This window comes from Lepus europaeus, chromosome 18, assembly GCF_033115175.1.
Source record: "Lepus europaeus isolate LE1 chromosome 18, mLepTim1.pri, whole genome shotgun sequence".
Lineage (NCBI taxonomy): Eukaryota > Metazoa > Chordata > Mammalia > Lagomorpha > Leporidae > Lepus > Lepus europaeus.
Window position 1 is genome coordinate 3,090,971 of NC_084844.1, and position 16,243 is coordinate 3,107,213.

The 16,243-nt window shown below is 64.8% G+C and overlaps 1 protein-coding gene across 1 annotated transcript in view; it reads left to right on the plus strand.

Moving 5' to 3' along the window:
• The window catches only part of DNAH17 (dynein axonemal heavy chain 17), a 77,403-nt gene that overhangs the window by 27,711 nt on the left and 33,449 nt on the right, over positions 1-16,243 (plus strand). The window contains 18 exon segments of the mRNA XM_062175646.1: positions 505-753; positions 1,313-1,435; positions 3,380-3,727; positions 3,834-3,925; positions 4,511-4,637; positions 5,627-5,779; positions 6,721-6,846; positions 6,943-7,050; positions 7,943-8,074; positions 8,452-8,612; positions 9,118-9,274; positions 10,144-10,248; positions 11,655-11,812; positions 12,092-12,230; positions 12,322-12,549; positions 12,970-13,107; positions 14,286-14,418; positions 15,478-15,605. Coding sequence (XP_062031630.1) covers positions 505-753; positions 1,313-1,435; positions 3,380-3,727; positions 3,834-3,925; positions 4,511-4,637; positions 5,627-5,779; positions 6,721-6,846; positions 6,943-7,050; positions 7,943-8,074; positions 8,452-8,612; positions 9,118-9,274; positions 10,144-10,248; positions 11,655-11,812; positions 12,092-12,230; positions 12,322-12,549; positions 12,970-13,107; positions 14,286-14,418; positions 15,478-15,605 — 2,805 coding nt within the window.

Genomic DNA, 16,243 nt, shown 5'->3' on the forward strand with positions numbered 1-16,243 from the left:
CTGGAAGTGGAGCAGCCCAGACTCAAACTGGCGCCCACAGGGGATGCTGGCACTGCAGGCAGCGGCTTTACCCGCTACGCCACAGCGCCAGCCCCGCCAAAGTATTTTTTAACTGCTTGTACATTGTATCTTTTGTGACACAAAGGCATGTCAAAATGTCACGGGGATTAGAATTTAATGATTATTTTTGTGCAAAAAAAGTTGAAACCCGTGCAGCTTTCTCAGCGTACGTAAAGAACTTGTTGAGGATCCAGCATGTGAGTGCGGTTCATCAGTTTTTGCACCAAAATAAACTTCTAACGCTGCCTTCCACAAACTCTTTGCAGTACCCTTGACCCCTGTACAAGTGTTGAATTTTTTTTTCTTGCATCCAACCGCTGTCCCGAAGTCTGTCTGTTCTGAGCCGTCCTCCCTGGGCATGGCTCTCGGAGGGCAGGTGCAGGGAGGCGGCCCGGCAGGCTCCCCGGGTAGTCCATGCCGCGAGCGGGTCCGTGTCCGTCTCAGGTGAACACGAGCATTGACGACTGGAAGACCACCAAGTGGAAAGACATCAACGTGGAGCAGATGGACATCGACTGCAAGAAGTTTGCCAAGGATGTGCGGTCTCTGGACAAGGAGATGAAGGCCTGGGACGCCTTCGTGGGGCTGGACAACACCGTGAAGAACATGATCACGTCCCTGCGCGCCGTGAGCGAGCTGCAGAACCCCGCTATCCGCGACCGCCACTGGCAGCAGCTCATGCAGGCCACCCAGGTACCACCGCTCGGCACGGGGAGGCGGGAGGGTGCCCGGCCCTGCCCCCGAGCCCGGGCGCTGAGATGCGATGGCCGCCAGCGCGGTGACACACAGGGCTCCGAGCTCGGGGCGCCCACGCTTAACTAACGCTCTGCCGTCACCATCTGAACCTGCGTGGTCATTGAGTTATCACTCTGCACTGGGCCCTGCCGACGAGCGAGCCGGCCCTGCGGTCAGCTGAATGCCCCCGGAGCTGCCCCAGGCTCCCCACGCCCCCCAGGAGCTCAGTCCTGGCACCACATTTCTCCTGGGGTATCCACGAGGTGTAGGCGCTGACCTGATGCCTGCCGAAGCAAACAGGCCCACTCCCATGGCCAGCAAACACCGAGCCAAACACTCTAGCGGCTGCCTGCCCTCCGTTGTGGCCGTGGCTGCCCCCCGACCCGCTCCCTGCAGTGGCCGTGGCTGCCCACCCCCGACTGTGCCCGTGGCCGCCGCCTGCCCCCTGCTTCTCGGGGAAGCGCGGCGTCCGGCCGTCCGGGCCGAGCCGGCTGACGGCGCGTGCCCGTTCTCCCAGGTGAAGTTCGAGATGTCCGACCAGACCACACTGGCGGACCTGCTGCAGCTGAACCTGCACAAGTACGAGGACGAGGTCCGCAACATCGTGGACAAGGCCGTGAAGGAGTCGGGGATGGAGAAGGTGGGCTCCTGGGCCGAGCCCGGCCCCGCCCCAGCTCTGCACGTGGGGGGGCTCCTCCCCCTCACGCCAGCAAAGCAGCCTCCCAGACACGCCCAGGACTTACTGTTTCCTTAAAACTGCACGTTTTATAACAACCCGAACTCCCGCAGCCTTGGCCTCCGGCACCCCCGTGGCCCTCCGGCACCCCCGTGGCCCTCCGGCACCCCCGTGGTCCTCCGGCACCCCCGTGGTCCTCCGTTCTGGATGCAGGGAGCCCAGGGCTGGGGCAGCAGGGTGCAGGGCGCGGGTGGGCCCTGCCGCGGCAGTGGGCTCAGGCCAGGCCCACACGCTCCTCTTGCAACCCAAAGCTCTCGCCTCAGCCTGCTCGGAGACCTTGGTCACACTTTGCTGTCTTTTTTTTTTAAGATTTACTTACTTATCATTTGAAAAGCAAAGTTACAGAGAGGCAGAGGCAGAGGCGGCGGGGGGGGGGTCCTCCATCCGCTGGTTCACTCCCCAAATGGCTGCAGTGGCCAGAGCTGGGTCGCTCCAGAGCCAGGAGCTTCCTCCAGGTCTCCCACGCGGGTGCAGGGGCCCAAGGACCTGGCCCATCTTCTGCTGCTTTCCCAGGCCATAGCAGAGCTGGATTGGAAGTGGAGCAGCCGGGACCCAAACCAGCACCCACATGGGATGCCGGCGCTGCAGGCGGCAGCTCCACCTGCCACGCCACAGCGCCGGCCCATCGTTTTTTATCTTTATGACACTCTGTAGAGTCCACAATTCAGCCACTGAACGTGTGTGGATTCAATGGCTGTTAACATTGTGATTGTGGTATTTAGAATTGGCCAATTTTAGGATATCTTTTTTAAAAGATTTTATTTACTTGAGAGGCAGAGTTACAGAGTGAGGGAGAAACAAAGAAAAATTCTTCCATCCACTGGTTCACTCACCAAATGGCCACAACGGCCAGAGCTGTGCCAACCTGAAGCCAGGAGCTTCTTCCAGGTCTCCCATGGGGGTGCAGGGGCCCGAGGACTTGGGCCATCTTCCACTGCTTTCCCAGGCCACAGCAGAGAGCTGGATTGGAAGTGCAGCAGGCAGGACTTGAACCAGCGCCCGTATGGGATGCGGGCACAGCAGGTGGCGGCTTTACCCACTATGCCACAGCGCCGGCCCCAGCACATCTTCATCAGCACAAAAGCACACCATGCCCTTGTGCCGTCCCCGCCCCCCAGCCTCCTCCCGGCTCTGAGCAGCGCTGACCCCATCCGTCCCTGCACAGTTCCCCATCTGAGACTTTGACGTGAACGGAGTCGGAGGGAGGGGAGGCAAGAGTCTGCATGTACCCTTGTGTGGGGGCGGGGGTTCTGCTGGCTCGAGCATGGAGTTGACGTGGGCGGATCAGCAGGGAAGAGGCTTCTAGGTTGAGCTGGTACAGGCGCCGCGGCTCAGGAGCCGGCGTGAGAACACAGGCGGCAGTGGGTGGCGCAGAAGGAAGTGCTGGGGCGGCTTTCTCGGGGCCTCCTGCCTGGGTGACAAGAACCAGTCGGTCCTGGACGCCGAGGGCCTCTCCCACCTGGGAACTTCGGCTCCCGCTCTTAGGCAGCAGAGGGATGCCCGGTGCCCTCGCCCTTCCCGCCGCTGCCGTGGCCGCTGTGCCGGAGCGGCACCCTCGGCTCCCATACGGCGCTGGCTTCCTGTGTGCGGCTTCTCTGGCTGACCTGGCATCGGTGCGGTTTGTCCACGCTAGCATGGTGTGCATGGCTGTGCGACTTTCCTGTGTGTGGATCGGCCAGGTTGTGCCGGTCCCACCAGCAGTGGGGGGACGTCCATTTGCTTCGGCACCTCCTGGTGCCGGCGGTGAGCGGCGTCGGTATGTCGTCCCGTGCCTGCAGAACGCAGGGTCCTCCCTCAGCCCCCGACGTGCCAGGCGCGTGACGGCCTCGTTTCCGTGTCCCCCGGAAGGTCCTGAAGACCCTGGACAGCACCTGGACCACCATGGAGTTCGAGCACGAGCCGCACCCACGCACGGGCACCATGATGCTCAAGTCGGACGAGGTGCTGGTGGAGACGCTGGAGGACAACCAGGTGCAGCTGCAGAACCTGATGATGTCCAAGTACCTGTCGCACTTCCTGAAGGAGGTGACGAGCTGGCAGCAGAAGCTGTCCACGGCGGACTCGGTCATCTCCATCTGGTTCGAGGTGCAGAGGACCTGGAGCCACCTGGAGAGCATCTTCATCGGCTCCGAGGACATCCGTGCCCAGCTCCCAGAGGACTCCAAGCGCTTCGACGACATCGACCTAGAGTTCAAGGTGCGCCCGGCGGCCCCCGCGCCAGCGTCTTCCTTCCGGAAAGGGCGGGGATCCTGACACACACACACACACACACACACCCGGCCACCCTTCTTCCCCTGCCCAGGCCTTGATGGAGGACGCGGTGAAGACCCCAAACGTGGTGGAAGCCACCAACAAGCCGGGTCTCTACGACAAACTCGAGGCCCTGAAGAAGAGGTGGGTCCCACACCCGTCCACGGGAGGAGGTGTCGCCTGTCGTTGCTGGGTGCTGGGTTCGAGGTGCTACACCCTCGAAGGCGGGCCACGGAGATGAGTCGGCGCGCCCTCCTGCCCACAGCGTTGGGGCTGGCAGAAAAACAGGAGCAGCATCCGGCTGGAAGCTCAGGGCCCGCGGGGGGCGCGCATTTGGCACGGGGGTTAGGACGCCTGCATCCCGGGCGCCTGGGTGCAAGTCCAGGCTGCACCCTGGGTTCCAGCTTCTTGCGAATGTGCACCCTGGGGAGCAGCGGTGCCGGCCCCCGGGCCCGGGGCCCTGCCACTCACGTGGGAGACTCAGGTTGAGTTCCCGGTTCTCAGATTTGGCCTGGTGTAGCCTGGGCTGTTGCAGGCACTTGGGGAGCAAACCCGTGGCTGGGGGCTCTCATGCTCTGGCTCGCTCGCTCACTCTGCTTTCCAAACAAAAACAAAACTTGCAGAGAGCAAGCCAGCCGCCTCCAGGGCCACTGTCCAGGGTGCAGCCAGGACGGCCTGGCCGAGCGCTCGGGGCAGCAGCACTGGCGGCTCTCTCCCCCTCCCTCCTAGCTTGGCCGTGTGCGAGAAGGCGTTGGCGGAATACCTGGAGACCAAGAGGCTGGCTTTCCCGAGGTTCTACTTCGTGTCCTCGGCTGACCTGCTGGACATCCTGTCCAACGGCAATGACCCCGTGGAGGTAGGATAAGCCAGGTTGTGCCCCGAGCCCGGGGGTGTCCACTCCCGTGCCTGGGAGCCCCAGGATGGAGGAACCGTGTAGGCGAATGTCCTCGCGTCACCTCCAGCAGGTCCCCCGTGCCGGAAACTGCCCCAGGTCCTGGACCACAGCACAAGCCCCACGGCAAGACTCAGAGCCCACCCTGCACGTGCTGCGGCTTTGCGCCAATCAATCAGCCTCCCTCTCCGGCCTCCTTTTCCTCCCGCAGGCACTGGGTCAGACGCCACGGGGCTCTGCGAGACGCTCTCTCCCAGGGACACCCACTCATGGGGCCCCGGGAGCCAGGAGGGAGAGCTGGCTGAGAGGGAGGGCCGTTCCCGAAGCCGGCGGAGGGAGCGAGGCTCTGTTTCAGTGCAGGCGCGGTGTGAGCGTGGCGTGGGCCCCGGGGCACAGACGCCGGCCAGCTCTGCGGGGCAGGGCCCTGGCCAGGCTTCTGAGCCCTGCCGAGAGCAGTTTTCCTGGTTCCGGGGGTCGGGGAAACCCTTTGAATTCCATCAACCTTGACCAAAGACAGCGGGTATAGGCCTCAAATAGAAAATTCTTTAAATAGATGCATAAAACCTCCCCAGGGAAGCCTGAGCCCCGTGGGCTGCCATCCAAGTCCCTCATTTGGGGGGACCAGAGCTGTGGCACAGTGGGTAAGGCCAGCGCCTGTGACACCGGCATCCACACGGGCTCTGGCTCGTGTCCTGGCTGCTCCACTTCCGGTCCAGTGCCCTCCTTGTGGCCTGGGAAAAGCAGCAGAGGATGGCGTAAGAGCTTGGACCCCTGCGCCTACGTGGGAGACCCAAAAGAAGCTCCGGGCTTCGGCCTGGCTCAGCCCTGGCCCTTGTGGCCATCTGGAGAGTGAACCAGAAGACGGAAGATCTCGCTCTCCCTCTCTCTAACTTCAAATAAATGAATATTTTTAAGTGCCGCTTTGCATAACTTCACGTCGCCCGCTCCCCCAGGTGAGCCGCCACCTGTCCAAGCTCTTCGACAGCCTGTGCAAGCTCAAGTTCCGGCTCGACGCTGACGAGAAGCCGCTCAAGTTTGGGCTGGGGATGTACAGCAAGGAGGAGGAGTACGTGGACTTCGACCAGGAATGCGACCTCTCTGGGCAGGTGAGCCCGGCGTGGCGGGGCCACGCACTCTGCCAGGGACACCTGCCGAGTCGCCGGTGCGTGGCCCTCCCCTCCCCCTCCTCCCTAGAAAGCTCTCAGGGGACGGCACCTATCAGCAGGGGTGGGTGCATCTTGAGGAAAGAGGGGCAGGAGGAGGGAGGAGGGGGCTCGTGAGGCCGCTGGGTGGCTACCGCCGCTCTCTAAGGTGAGGAGGCACGGCCGGCTGCTCTCCAAGGTCCGATAGGCAGGGCTTGTTCCCTGCAAGCACTGGCCTTGGGGGGGGGGGGGTCGGCCTTCCTGCTCTGCCCCCAGCCTCGCCCCTCCCAGCAGCATTCCGCATTGGAGACAGGATCTGTTGGCGGGAGATGGCCTGGTGTGCCGTGCACGGTTGGTCACTGCCCCACGTCCCCCGGGAGCCGGTGGAGGCGGCCCTCCCCAGAGCCTACCAGGCACAGGACGTCGGCAATGGCGCCTGGGTGCTAGCCCAGCCCCCTGCCCTTCTAGATTGTTCTCTGGCTCCCCCTCCTTCTGTGACTTGGGAATCTTCACCTGTGTCCCTGGACGCCTAGGGGGGTGGGGAACATTTTTTTTTCTGCCAGGGGCCATTTGGATATTTATAGCATCATTCGAAGGTGCATACGGAATGATCAACTTAAGAATTAGCCCAATGCTGGTTTGTGGGGTCTCGAGCCCCAGCCTGCGGCTGTCTCAGCAGGGCCAGACCGGATGGTGTTTGCGCTGCCCGAGGGACAGGCCCTGCCCACCCCTGAGGCAACGAGTGTTGCCCGGGTTGCACCTGCGGTTTGCAGGTGGATCATTTTCCCACCTTGTAAAGACCTGGGCTCCTCTCCCCGCCGGACCACGGGCACCAGCGACCAAGCAAGTCCCTGGAGCCAGCTGTGCCCGTGACCCCGTGTGGTCCAAGCCACTCCCGTCCCCAGGTGGAAGTCTGGCTGAACCGCGTACTAGACCGCATGTGTGCCACGCTGCGCCACGAGATCCCCGAGGCCGTGGTGACGTACGAGGAGAAGCCGAGGGAGCAGTGGATCTTCGATTACCCGGCCCAGGTCAGGGGTGCGCAGGCGTGCGGACGGGCGGGGTGGGGCCGCAGGTTGCACACCTGGTGGTGTGGGCAGCGGTGAACCAGGGCGCCCTGCCTGCAGGTGGCGCTCACGTGCACACAGATCTGGTGGACCACGGAGGTGGGCATGGCGTTCGCGAGGCTGGAGGAGGGGTATGAGAACGCCATCAAGGACTACAACAAAAAGCAGGTGCGTGTTCCCGGGGGCGGCCGCGTGTGTGGTGGCCCTGGGGGTTCAGAGCTGTCACGCGTCATCAGATGCTGCCGTCCGCCAGGTCTCCAAGGAGATTCTTCCTCAGAAGTTTAGAAATGAGAGGTGACTTGTTGAAACAGCAGAGGGGGCTGGCGCCGCGGCTCACTAGGCTAATCCTCCGCCTGCGGTGCCAGCACCCCGGGTTCTAGTCCCGGTCGGGGCGCTGGATTCTGTCCAGGTCGTTCCTCTTCCTGTCCAGCTCTCTGCTGTGGCCCGGGAGTGCAGTGGAGGATGGCCCAAGTGCTTGGGCCCTGCACCCGCATGGGAGACCAGGAGAAGCACCTGGCTCCTGGCTTCGGATCAGCGCGGTGCACTGGCCGCAGCGGCCATTGGAGGGTGAACCAACGGAAGGAAGACCTTTCTCTCTGTCTCTCTCTCTCTCTCACTGTCCACTCTGTCAAAAATAAAAAAAGAAAAAAAGAAAAAAAAGAAAGAAACAGCAGAGGGGATAGTTAGCTGAGACCCCCGCCACCAGGCCAGGACCCTGTCGGTGTTTCACGTGGCCGCCTGGCCTTTCTGTGTGGGTGTAACCGGGCGTGAGTAAAAGTAAACCGATCGGCAGTTTCCACTCGGCTTTCATCCCCTCCTCCTGCTGTCCAAATTCCTCCGTGGCTTCATTTTCAGCAGCTCCGTGGGCTCCATCTGGACCACAGCGGAGCCCACCCCAGCGCGTGGGGGAGGGCATGCAGAACTCCTGCCCCTCATTGAGGCAAATTTGAGCGCGGTGGTCTTCCCCGAAGACCCACACAGCCCCAGCGCCGAGCCCGGAGCGCGCCGAGCCCGTGGCCGGTGCCGCGCGGGGTCTCTGCACAGGTTCCTGTCGCCCCAGATCAGCCAGCTGAACGCGCTCATCACCCTGCTCATCGGAAACCTCAACGCCGGCGACAGGATGAAGATCATGACCGTCTGCACCATTGATGTGCATGCCCGGGACGTGGTGGCCAAGATGATCACCGCCAAGGCACGGGTGCTGCCGGCCCGGGGAAAGCGCTGGGGTCGGCGGTCTGCGGCCGTGGGTCCGGCAGCTCCAGCCCCTGTGTTTCCCTCTTCCTGGGGTGGAGATGCTCGGGCCGCCGGCGCCACCCCCCAAACCCCCAGTCCCTCTCCGATGCCCCACCCCGGTAACTAACACACAGCAACCGGAAGCAGGAGCCGCCGCTCTCCAGTGAGGTTCCGCCGGGGCAGCCCCATGCTTGGGTGTGGGTGCTGGAGGGGAAGAAGGGCCAGGGAGAGTCCCTGGAGGCCTGCGGCGGTGGGCCTGGGGCGGGCTGGCCTTCCCGGGTTGGGCGTGGCTCTTCAGCCCCCCACTGCCCTGACTCGGAGGCCCGGGCTCCGCAGGTGGAGAGCTCCCAGGCGTTCACCTGGCAGTCCCAGCTCCGGCATCGCTGGGACGAGGAGAAGAGGCACTGTTTCGCCAACATCTGTGACGCCCAGATCCAGTACTCCTACGAGTACCTGGGCAACACCCCGCGGCTGGTCATCACCCCGCTCACAGACAGGTGAGGGCCACCTGCCCCACACGGCCCCTGCGGGACCCGACCCTTGGCTGCTGAGGGATGACAGGAGCCAGCATTCGGGTCAGGCAACCATGTCCACGCCAGGCCGTGCCGCGTGCTGGCCTTGGGCCCCGGGTCCTCGTCCCGACACTAGCTGTGTGGCCGGGGGACGGTCACTTCACCTCCCTGAGGGCCTGCAAAGCGAGGGTGGTGGTGGGGAGCGTTGAGTGAATTTATTCACTGGCTCAGACCAGCAGCGCCTCCCAGCAAACCCTCGTCGGCCAGGCTGCCGCCGTCACGGCTGTTACAGGCGCGTTAGCAGGGCCCGCCGCCCCGAAGGCCCCAGCGGCCACGCCCGTGCTGTTTGTCCCTGTCCCCTCCGAAGTCCTTCCTGCCTCCTCCCAACTCACGCCCCCAAGGCCGGCAGGTGTGGTGATCCCACGGGCAGCACAGGAAGGGGGGGCGGGGGGAGGGGTCCCAGCCCCCGGTGACCCAACGCCCCTTGCAGGTGCTACATCACACTGACCCAGTCCCTCCACCTGATCATGGGCGGGGCCCCCGCAGGCCCCGCGGGCACCGGCAAGACCGAGACCACCAAGGACCTGGGCCGGGCCCTGGGCACCATGGTGTACGTCTTCAACTGCTCGGAGCAGATGGACTACAAGGTATGCGGCCGAGCCTGGGGGCGGGGCCGGAGGCCCCCACATGGGTCCCGTGGGGCACTCTTGCGACAGAAGAACGCTGGGCCCGTGTGAAGGTCCCCGCTCCCAGAGGGTGACTCTGCCGGGGTCTTGCTGGAAGAGGCCCCAGGGCTGACAGACGAACCCCAGACGTCTGGCCCTGGCCCGGGGAGGCGCTCTCAGCCTCGTCCTAAGACTGCCCAGCGATGGGGCCTCCGGACCGAAGTGGGCACTGTGGGGTGAGGGCAGCACCCAGGTGGGCAGGGGGAGGGAGCAGGAGGGAGGGCGGGGCCACTGGGGTCAGGACCTGGACCTGCAGGGGGCCCCTCTCCCTCCTGTGTCCGCACCCCACAGTGCAGAGGCCCCATCCTGGGCCTGCTACCCGGCCCCCCATCAAGGCCGACAGCCCACCCGCCCCTGGGGTTTAGAGCAGAGAAACCCCAGGCACAGCCCCCAGGGGGGTTCAGGTGCCCCCAGGACCCCACACGTGAGCGGTGAAGGATCCCGACTGCCCAGCTGGGGGCTGTCCAGCAGCCAAGCTCCCCAACCCCCGCTCCCCCCCTCTGCCCCACCCCCGCGTGCATCCAAAGAGCGGGGCTCAGGGAACGAGGGACGCTGGTGTCTAGCAGATGCCCTGTCTGCGTGCCTGTCGGGGACCTGCAGGAAGTCTCCCTGGGGCCCTGGGCGGCTCCTCTGGAACCAGCACTGTGCCGGGTGGACCGTCTCCAGGAAGGGAGCTTCCACAGCCGCCCCTCAGCTGGGAGCCACGGCCATGCAGGCAGGGAGGCCACTGCTGGCCGGCCGCCCCCTCTCCCCTCCTCTGACCGGCTCCTCCCTGATCTCACGCCTTCCAGTCCTGTGGAAACATCTACAAGGGCCTGGCCCAGACCGGAGCCTGGGGCTGCTTTGACGAGTTTAACCGCATCTCGGTGGAAGTCCTGTCTGTGATCGCTGTGCAGGTAGGCGGAGGCCCCGCTCTGCCCACACGTGGCCCCTCGGAGCTGCAGGGCTCAGAGAAGGGGGAGGCCCTGCCCTGGGCTCGGGGGTCCCACAGCCTGGTCGGACCCCCGGGAGCCGTAGCACACATGTCACCACACATGGATGGGGGATCCGTGGAGCTGTGTTGAAGCCTGCCGGGGGGGGGGGGCAGGGCGGGGGCGGGGTTCTGCCAACATTGACACCTGCTGTTATCAGGAACCTCTGGGTTCTCCTCGAGGTCAAGGGTCGACCTTGAGATTCAAACAGGAAAATAAGTCAGGGTGTGGATGGTGTTGCCGTCACCGCCCTCCCCTCCTCTCCCTCACCCCCACAGCTGCAGGGGGGCAGACGTGGGGAGCCAGCAGGGCTGCCGGAGACCACAGCCTGCTTGGTGCTGATCTGGGACCGGGGATGACGGCGGGCTTCCTGGGGAGGCATGGGGCGATGCGGCCAGCTTCGCCCTCTGTGTGCCCCTCCCTCCGCCTTCAATCGCCCGTCCAGGGCTGGAGCCCAGTTAGGCAGAGGCTGCGGTGGGTGGCCAACTCGCCCCCGCCCCGTGCGGCCAGCGCCGTCTGCAGCCGGGGCCCCTCTCCCTGGCCCCAGGAACGTCCACAGAGTCGCTGCCCCACCTCAAACTCAGCGAGCGAACCCCCAGAATTTCTAGGCACCGCATTTTAGACGCTGAATGTTTGTGGACTCAGAGCCCTAGGGGAGGCTTGGGGGGGGTGGTAGTGCAGGATTCCAAGTGCCCCCCCAGCCCCAGCTCCTGCATCACCGCAGACCAACTCTGAGGTCTCCTCCCTGAGTCTCGGGCGCCCTCAGGAGGTGTCCTGGAGACGTGCAGCACCTTCTGCGGTTTGCTCAGACCCAAAGGCAGGCTAGGTCTCTGCGGGTGTAGATCTGGCCTCACAGGAGACCCTCGGCTGGGCCTTCGCCAGAGAAGGGACTGTGGCAACAGGGCCCCTCCGCCTGGCGAGGAGCCTGCGCCCCTCCGGAGCCTGCCGCATGGGAAAGCCCAGCTCGGGGAGCGCGTGCCACCGCCCTGCAGCACCCCTCGGGACGCAACAGAATCACAGGCAGGGACAGCAGAACTGCGGCTGCCAGGGGTCAAGGAGAGGCTGGGCCGCGTCGGTGCCAGGCCCCGGCTGCGATTCCACACCACGGTGGTGCACGGTGTCAGGGTGGGGTCGCGGGCTGCAGGCCACCCAGGGTCTCCCCTGCGTCACCTCTCACAACCGCGTGTGCGCCGACAGCCGTCTCAGGAGGACAAGGCTTGGTGTTCAAGAAGCTGGGGGCACCCCGGGAGTCCTCAGCCGCACACCGGGACGTGGACGCCCCCAGGCCCCGGCGCTGTCCCCGCCGACACGTCCGTGTGCCTGCTGCGCAGGTGAAGTGTGTCCAGGACGCCATCCGAGCCAAGAAGAAAACATTCAACTTCCTGGGAGAGACGATCAGCCTCATTCCCACCGTCGGCATCTTCATCACCATGAACCCCGGCTACGCCGGACGCACCGAGCTGCCCGAGAACCTGAAGGCCTTGTTCAGGTGCGGGGCCCAGGGCCCAGGAGCCAGCGCAGGGCGAGATGGGGGTGGCAGGCCGGCGAGGGCCAGAGGTCCCTGTGCGAGAATTCACCTGCTCCCTGGTGCACGGAGGGCCGGGTGGAGCCGAGGAAGCGTCAGGCTCGGAGGTGGGTAGGGTGGGCTGGGCACCTGGCTCCAAGCCCCAGAAGCCAGCAGGTGAGGGGTGCACCCCGCCGCTCGGTGGAGAGGGCCAGGTGGGGGTGTGGGGGAGAGGAAAAAGCCAGGCCACCTCGATGTCCCCAGGCCCTGCGCGATGGTGGTCCCTGACTTTGAGCTGATCTGCGAGATCATGCTGGTGGCCGAGGGCTTTCTAGAAGCCCGCCTGCTGGCCCGGAAGTTCATCACGCTCTACACCTTGTGCAAGGAGCTGCTCTCGAAGCAGGTGCGCGCCAGTGCGGGCGAGCGGGGCTGGGGAGGGCGGTTCCGCCTGAGCCCCTGGAAGGCGAACCGACGGCCGCCCCCACGGCCCGCAGGACCACTACGACTGGGGGCTGCGGGCCATCAAGTCCGTGCTGGTGGTGGCCGGCTCCCTGAAGAGGGGGGACCCCACGCGCGCCGAGGACCAGGTGCTCATGCGGGCGCTGCGGGACTTCAACATCCCCAAGATCGTGACCGACGACCTCCCGGTGTTCATGGGGCTAATCGGGGACCTCTTCCCGGCACTGGACGTGCCTCGGAAGCGAGACCTCAACTTCGAGAAGGTAGCCGTTCCCCAGCGCCGGGGGCGGGGGGGCGCGAGGGTCACACTGCCAGAAACCCCCTGGAGCCACCGGCTGCCTCTCTCACCCTGGCCAGCCCTGCCCCTTCCACGCTGGGGGCCACCTGGCCTGGGGCTAAGGCGGCCAAGGGTGCAGCCGCTGACCCCGCCCCTCCAGAGGTCACACGGGGCGGGGCACAGACCACCTCCCCTGTGCAGGCAGACCAGGACGGCCTGTCTGTGCCTGGCCAGGTCATCAAGCAGAGGTCACACGGGGCGGGGCGCAGACCACCTCCCCTGTGCGGGCGGACCAGGACGGCCTGTCTGTGCCTGACCAGGTCATCAAGCAGAGGTCACACGGGGCGGGGCACAGACCACCTCCCCTGTGCGGGCAGACCAGGACGGCCTGTCTGTGCCTGGCCAGGTCATCAAGCAGAGTGTGGTGGAGCTCCGGCTGCAGGCCGAGGACAGCTTCGTGCTGAAGGTGGTGCAGCTGGAGGAGCTGCTACAGGTGCGGCACTCGGTGTTCGTCATTGGCAACGCGGGCAGCGGCAAGTCCCAGGTACGCGCATCGGCGGGGTGGCCTGGGGGGCCTTCCCCTGGCCCACACCATGGACTCCACCCAGTGCATCCTGGGAGTGCCCCCAGCCCAGAAGGTGTCGGGAACGGGAGGGCGGCCACAGGTCCTGGTCCCACGGGTGAGGCCTTCCTCCCGCCTCCCCTGCACACCTGTCCATCACCTCCCTCCCCGAGGCCCCCACCCCCCTGCCTGGCGTCCACCAGCACTGGGGAGTTGTACACCAGCCGAGCACTGAGCTTGGGCCTGACACGGTCGTCAAAGACCCTTCCCACGACAGAGCAAGCAGTGGAAGCTCCCAGCAAGTTCTTTGTAAAAGACAGAAACTGTGCGAACTCAGGTTTCTTTAAAAAAATTAATAATAATGATTGATTTGAAAGAGTTACAGAGAGAGATAGGAGAGAGGTCTTCCATCCGCTGGTTCATTCCTCAAATGGCCACAATGGTCAGAGCTGGGCCAATCCAAAGCCAGGAGCCAGGAGCCTCTTCTGGGTCTCCCATGCAGGTGTAGGGTGCTTGGACCATCTTTTACTGCTTTCCCAGGCCATAATAGAGAGCTGGATCAGAAGTAGAGCAGCCGAGACTTGAACCGGCGACCACATGGGATGCCAGCACTGCAGGTGGCAGCTTTGCCAGCTACCCCATAGCACCAGCTTTACCCGCTGTGCCACAGCGCTGGCCCCAAACCCAAGTTTCTAGAAGTGAATGTGCACGAGGGTTCTTCCAAAAGTCCCTGGAATAATGGAGGTGGAAGATGAGCTTATTTTGGTGCAAACACATCTTGAAATCCGCACATCGCTCTCACGATGAGCATTGCCTGTGACCATTCTGAAGGCCCCTTGGGACACACACGAGGTCTCCTCCCAGGCCCTGAACTCACCCGGTCCAGGTGGCGGATGGTGGGTGGGATTCCCCACCACGCTTTCCCGTGAGCTGGGTCACCTGTCCAGTGAGGAAGAAGCTCGAGGGGCGGATCTTTCCAGACCTCGGCACAGCCAGCCGCTGAGCCCCGTGTCCTGCGCATGGTCGGTCTCCGCCGACATGTGGGGCCCCCCACGAGCCATCCCGGGTCTCGCGAGGTCAGACAGGTGCCCCGCTGTGCTCCCTGAGGGGCCTGGGGCGAGTGCTCGGGACGTGGAGTCACACGGGGACCCCTGTGCCAGGTCCTCAGGTCCCTCAACAAGACCTACCAAAACCTGAAGAGGAAGCCGGTGGCCATCGACCTGGACCCCAAGGCCGTCACCTGTGACGAGCTCTTCGGCATCATCAACCCAGCCACCCGGGAGTGGAAAGACGGTACCGGGGTGGGGGCCGGGGGGCCCAGGCTGGCTGCAGGGGCTGCACCTGCTGGTCGCCATGGTAGCAAGGGCCACACCTGCTAGTCACTGTGGCCTCAGGGCCGCACCTGCTGGTCACCATGACCCCAGGCGCCGCACCTGCTGGTCACCATGGCCGCAGGGCCACGCTTGCTGGTCACCATGACCCCAGGGCTGCACCTGCTGGTCACCGTGGCCCCAGGGCCGCACCTGCTGGTCACCGTGGCCCCAGGGCTGCACCTGCTGGTCACCGTGGCCCCAGGGCTGCACCTTTGGCTGCTGCGCTCAGTGTGCTCGCATTCCTGACACCCAGGCTCCAGAGAACACGAGGACTCGTGGTTGAGCTGGGGGTGGGGGGCAGGCAAACAGGCGGTGCATAATGATGGCACCACACAGGGATCCCGGGGTCATCTGCAGGCGAGGCAGCACAGGCACACGGGGCCAGGGCAGGAGCGGCTGTGTGTGGGCCACCCCTTCACCAGCCAGCTCCCGGCGAGGGAAGGGGCTTGCTCAGGCCTGGGCTTTGAAAAGCTCAGGATGCTGGAGGACGGGCCTGGCGGGGCGGGTCCTGACGCTGCTCCTGTGGGGCGGCCTCGGCCGGGCGCAGGGCAGGGCTCTGCCCGCTCGTCCCTCTCCCTGGGTCAGCCTTTCCCTGTGACGCGCTCTCTCCATGGAGCCGTCTGCAGGGTCGGAGGCTTCAGCTGGCCCCGGGCGGGGCCTGATACAACACTGAAGACGCCCAGCGGAGCTTTGCAGAGCAAGCAAAGAGGGGCTGTGCCGGGTGTGCGGGCGTGGGGCATCCGGGAAGCGAGCCAGACAGAGCCACAGGGCAGGAGTCGAGGCAAGGTTGTGGAAAGAGCCCCCAGGGGCCAGGAGGAGGGAGAGAGCTCAGTCCCCGACCTCCTGCCCTGAGGGCTCTTGGTCCCCCTGACGTAGGCACAGGCCTCCTCCAGGCGGGCCCAGGAGGTGACAGGAGAGTGTCCCCCGCCCCCAGCGCTGTGGGGGACCTGGCCCCCGTGACACCGCCTGCTCCTCCCAGGCCTGTTCTCCACCATCATGCGAGACCTGGCCAACATCACACACGACGGCCCCAAGTGGATTGTCCTGGACGGGGACATAGACCCCATGTGGATCGAGTCCCTCAACACCGTCATGGATGACAATAAGGTTCGCGGGCTCCCAGGGGATCTCCCTAAAAGGCAGAGCACGAGAGCAATATTCACCCATCTGCTGGGTCACTCCCCCAGTGCCCACAACCGCCAGGGCTGGGCCAGGCTGGAGCCAGGAGCTCCATCCAGGTCTCCCACTGGGTGCAGGGGCCCAAGCACTCGGGCCGTCACGGCTGCCTCCCAGGGTGTGTGTTAGCGGGAAGCTGGACTGAATAAGGCTCCCGATGTGGGGTGCAGGGCCCCAGGCAGCGTCCTAACCGCAGCCCCAATGCCCACCCCCCCCCCAGACGCTGGGCAGACCCCAGTCACGGGGAGGGAGGGCAGGGGGAACCCACGCGGGAGGCAGCCAGTCACAGAGGTTTCCCGCAGGTGACGCAGGACGGCCCAGCCCCGTCCTGTGCGTTCTGGGGCAGCCGCGTGGGGTAAGGGTAAAGAAAGCCCCCACGTACACGGTGGCACAGCCCGGGTCCTGGAGGGCCAAGACGGCATCGTAATTGTCTAGAAGAGGATTAAGAAGTTGATTCTTGATCAGGGTTCGAGGAGGATGAGGATTTCCGGGTTGAGGGAAGGGTGAGGGTTTATAAAAGCAAGTTCAATGTCAGAGCAGTGGGTCCCGGCCGGAAGTCACTCTGTGTC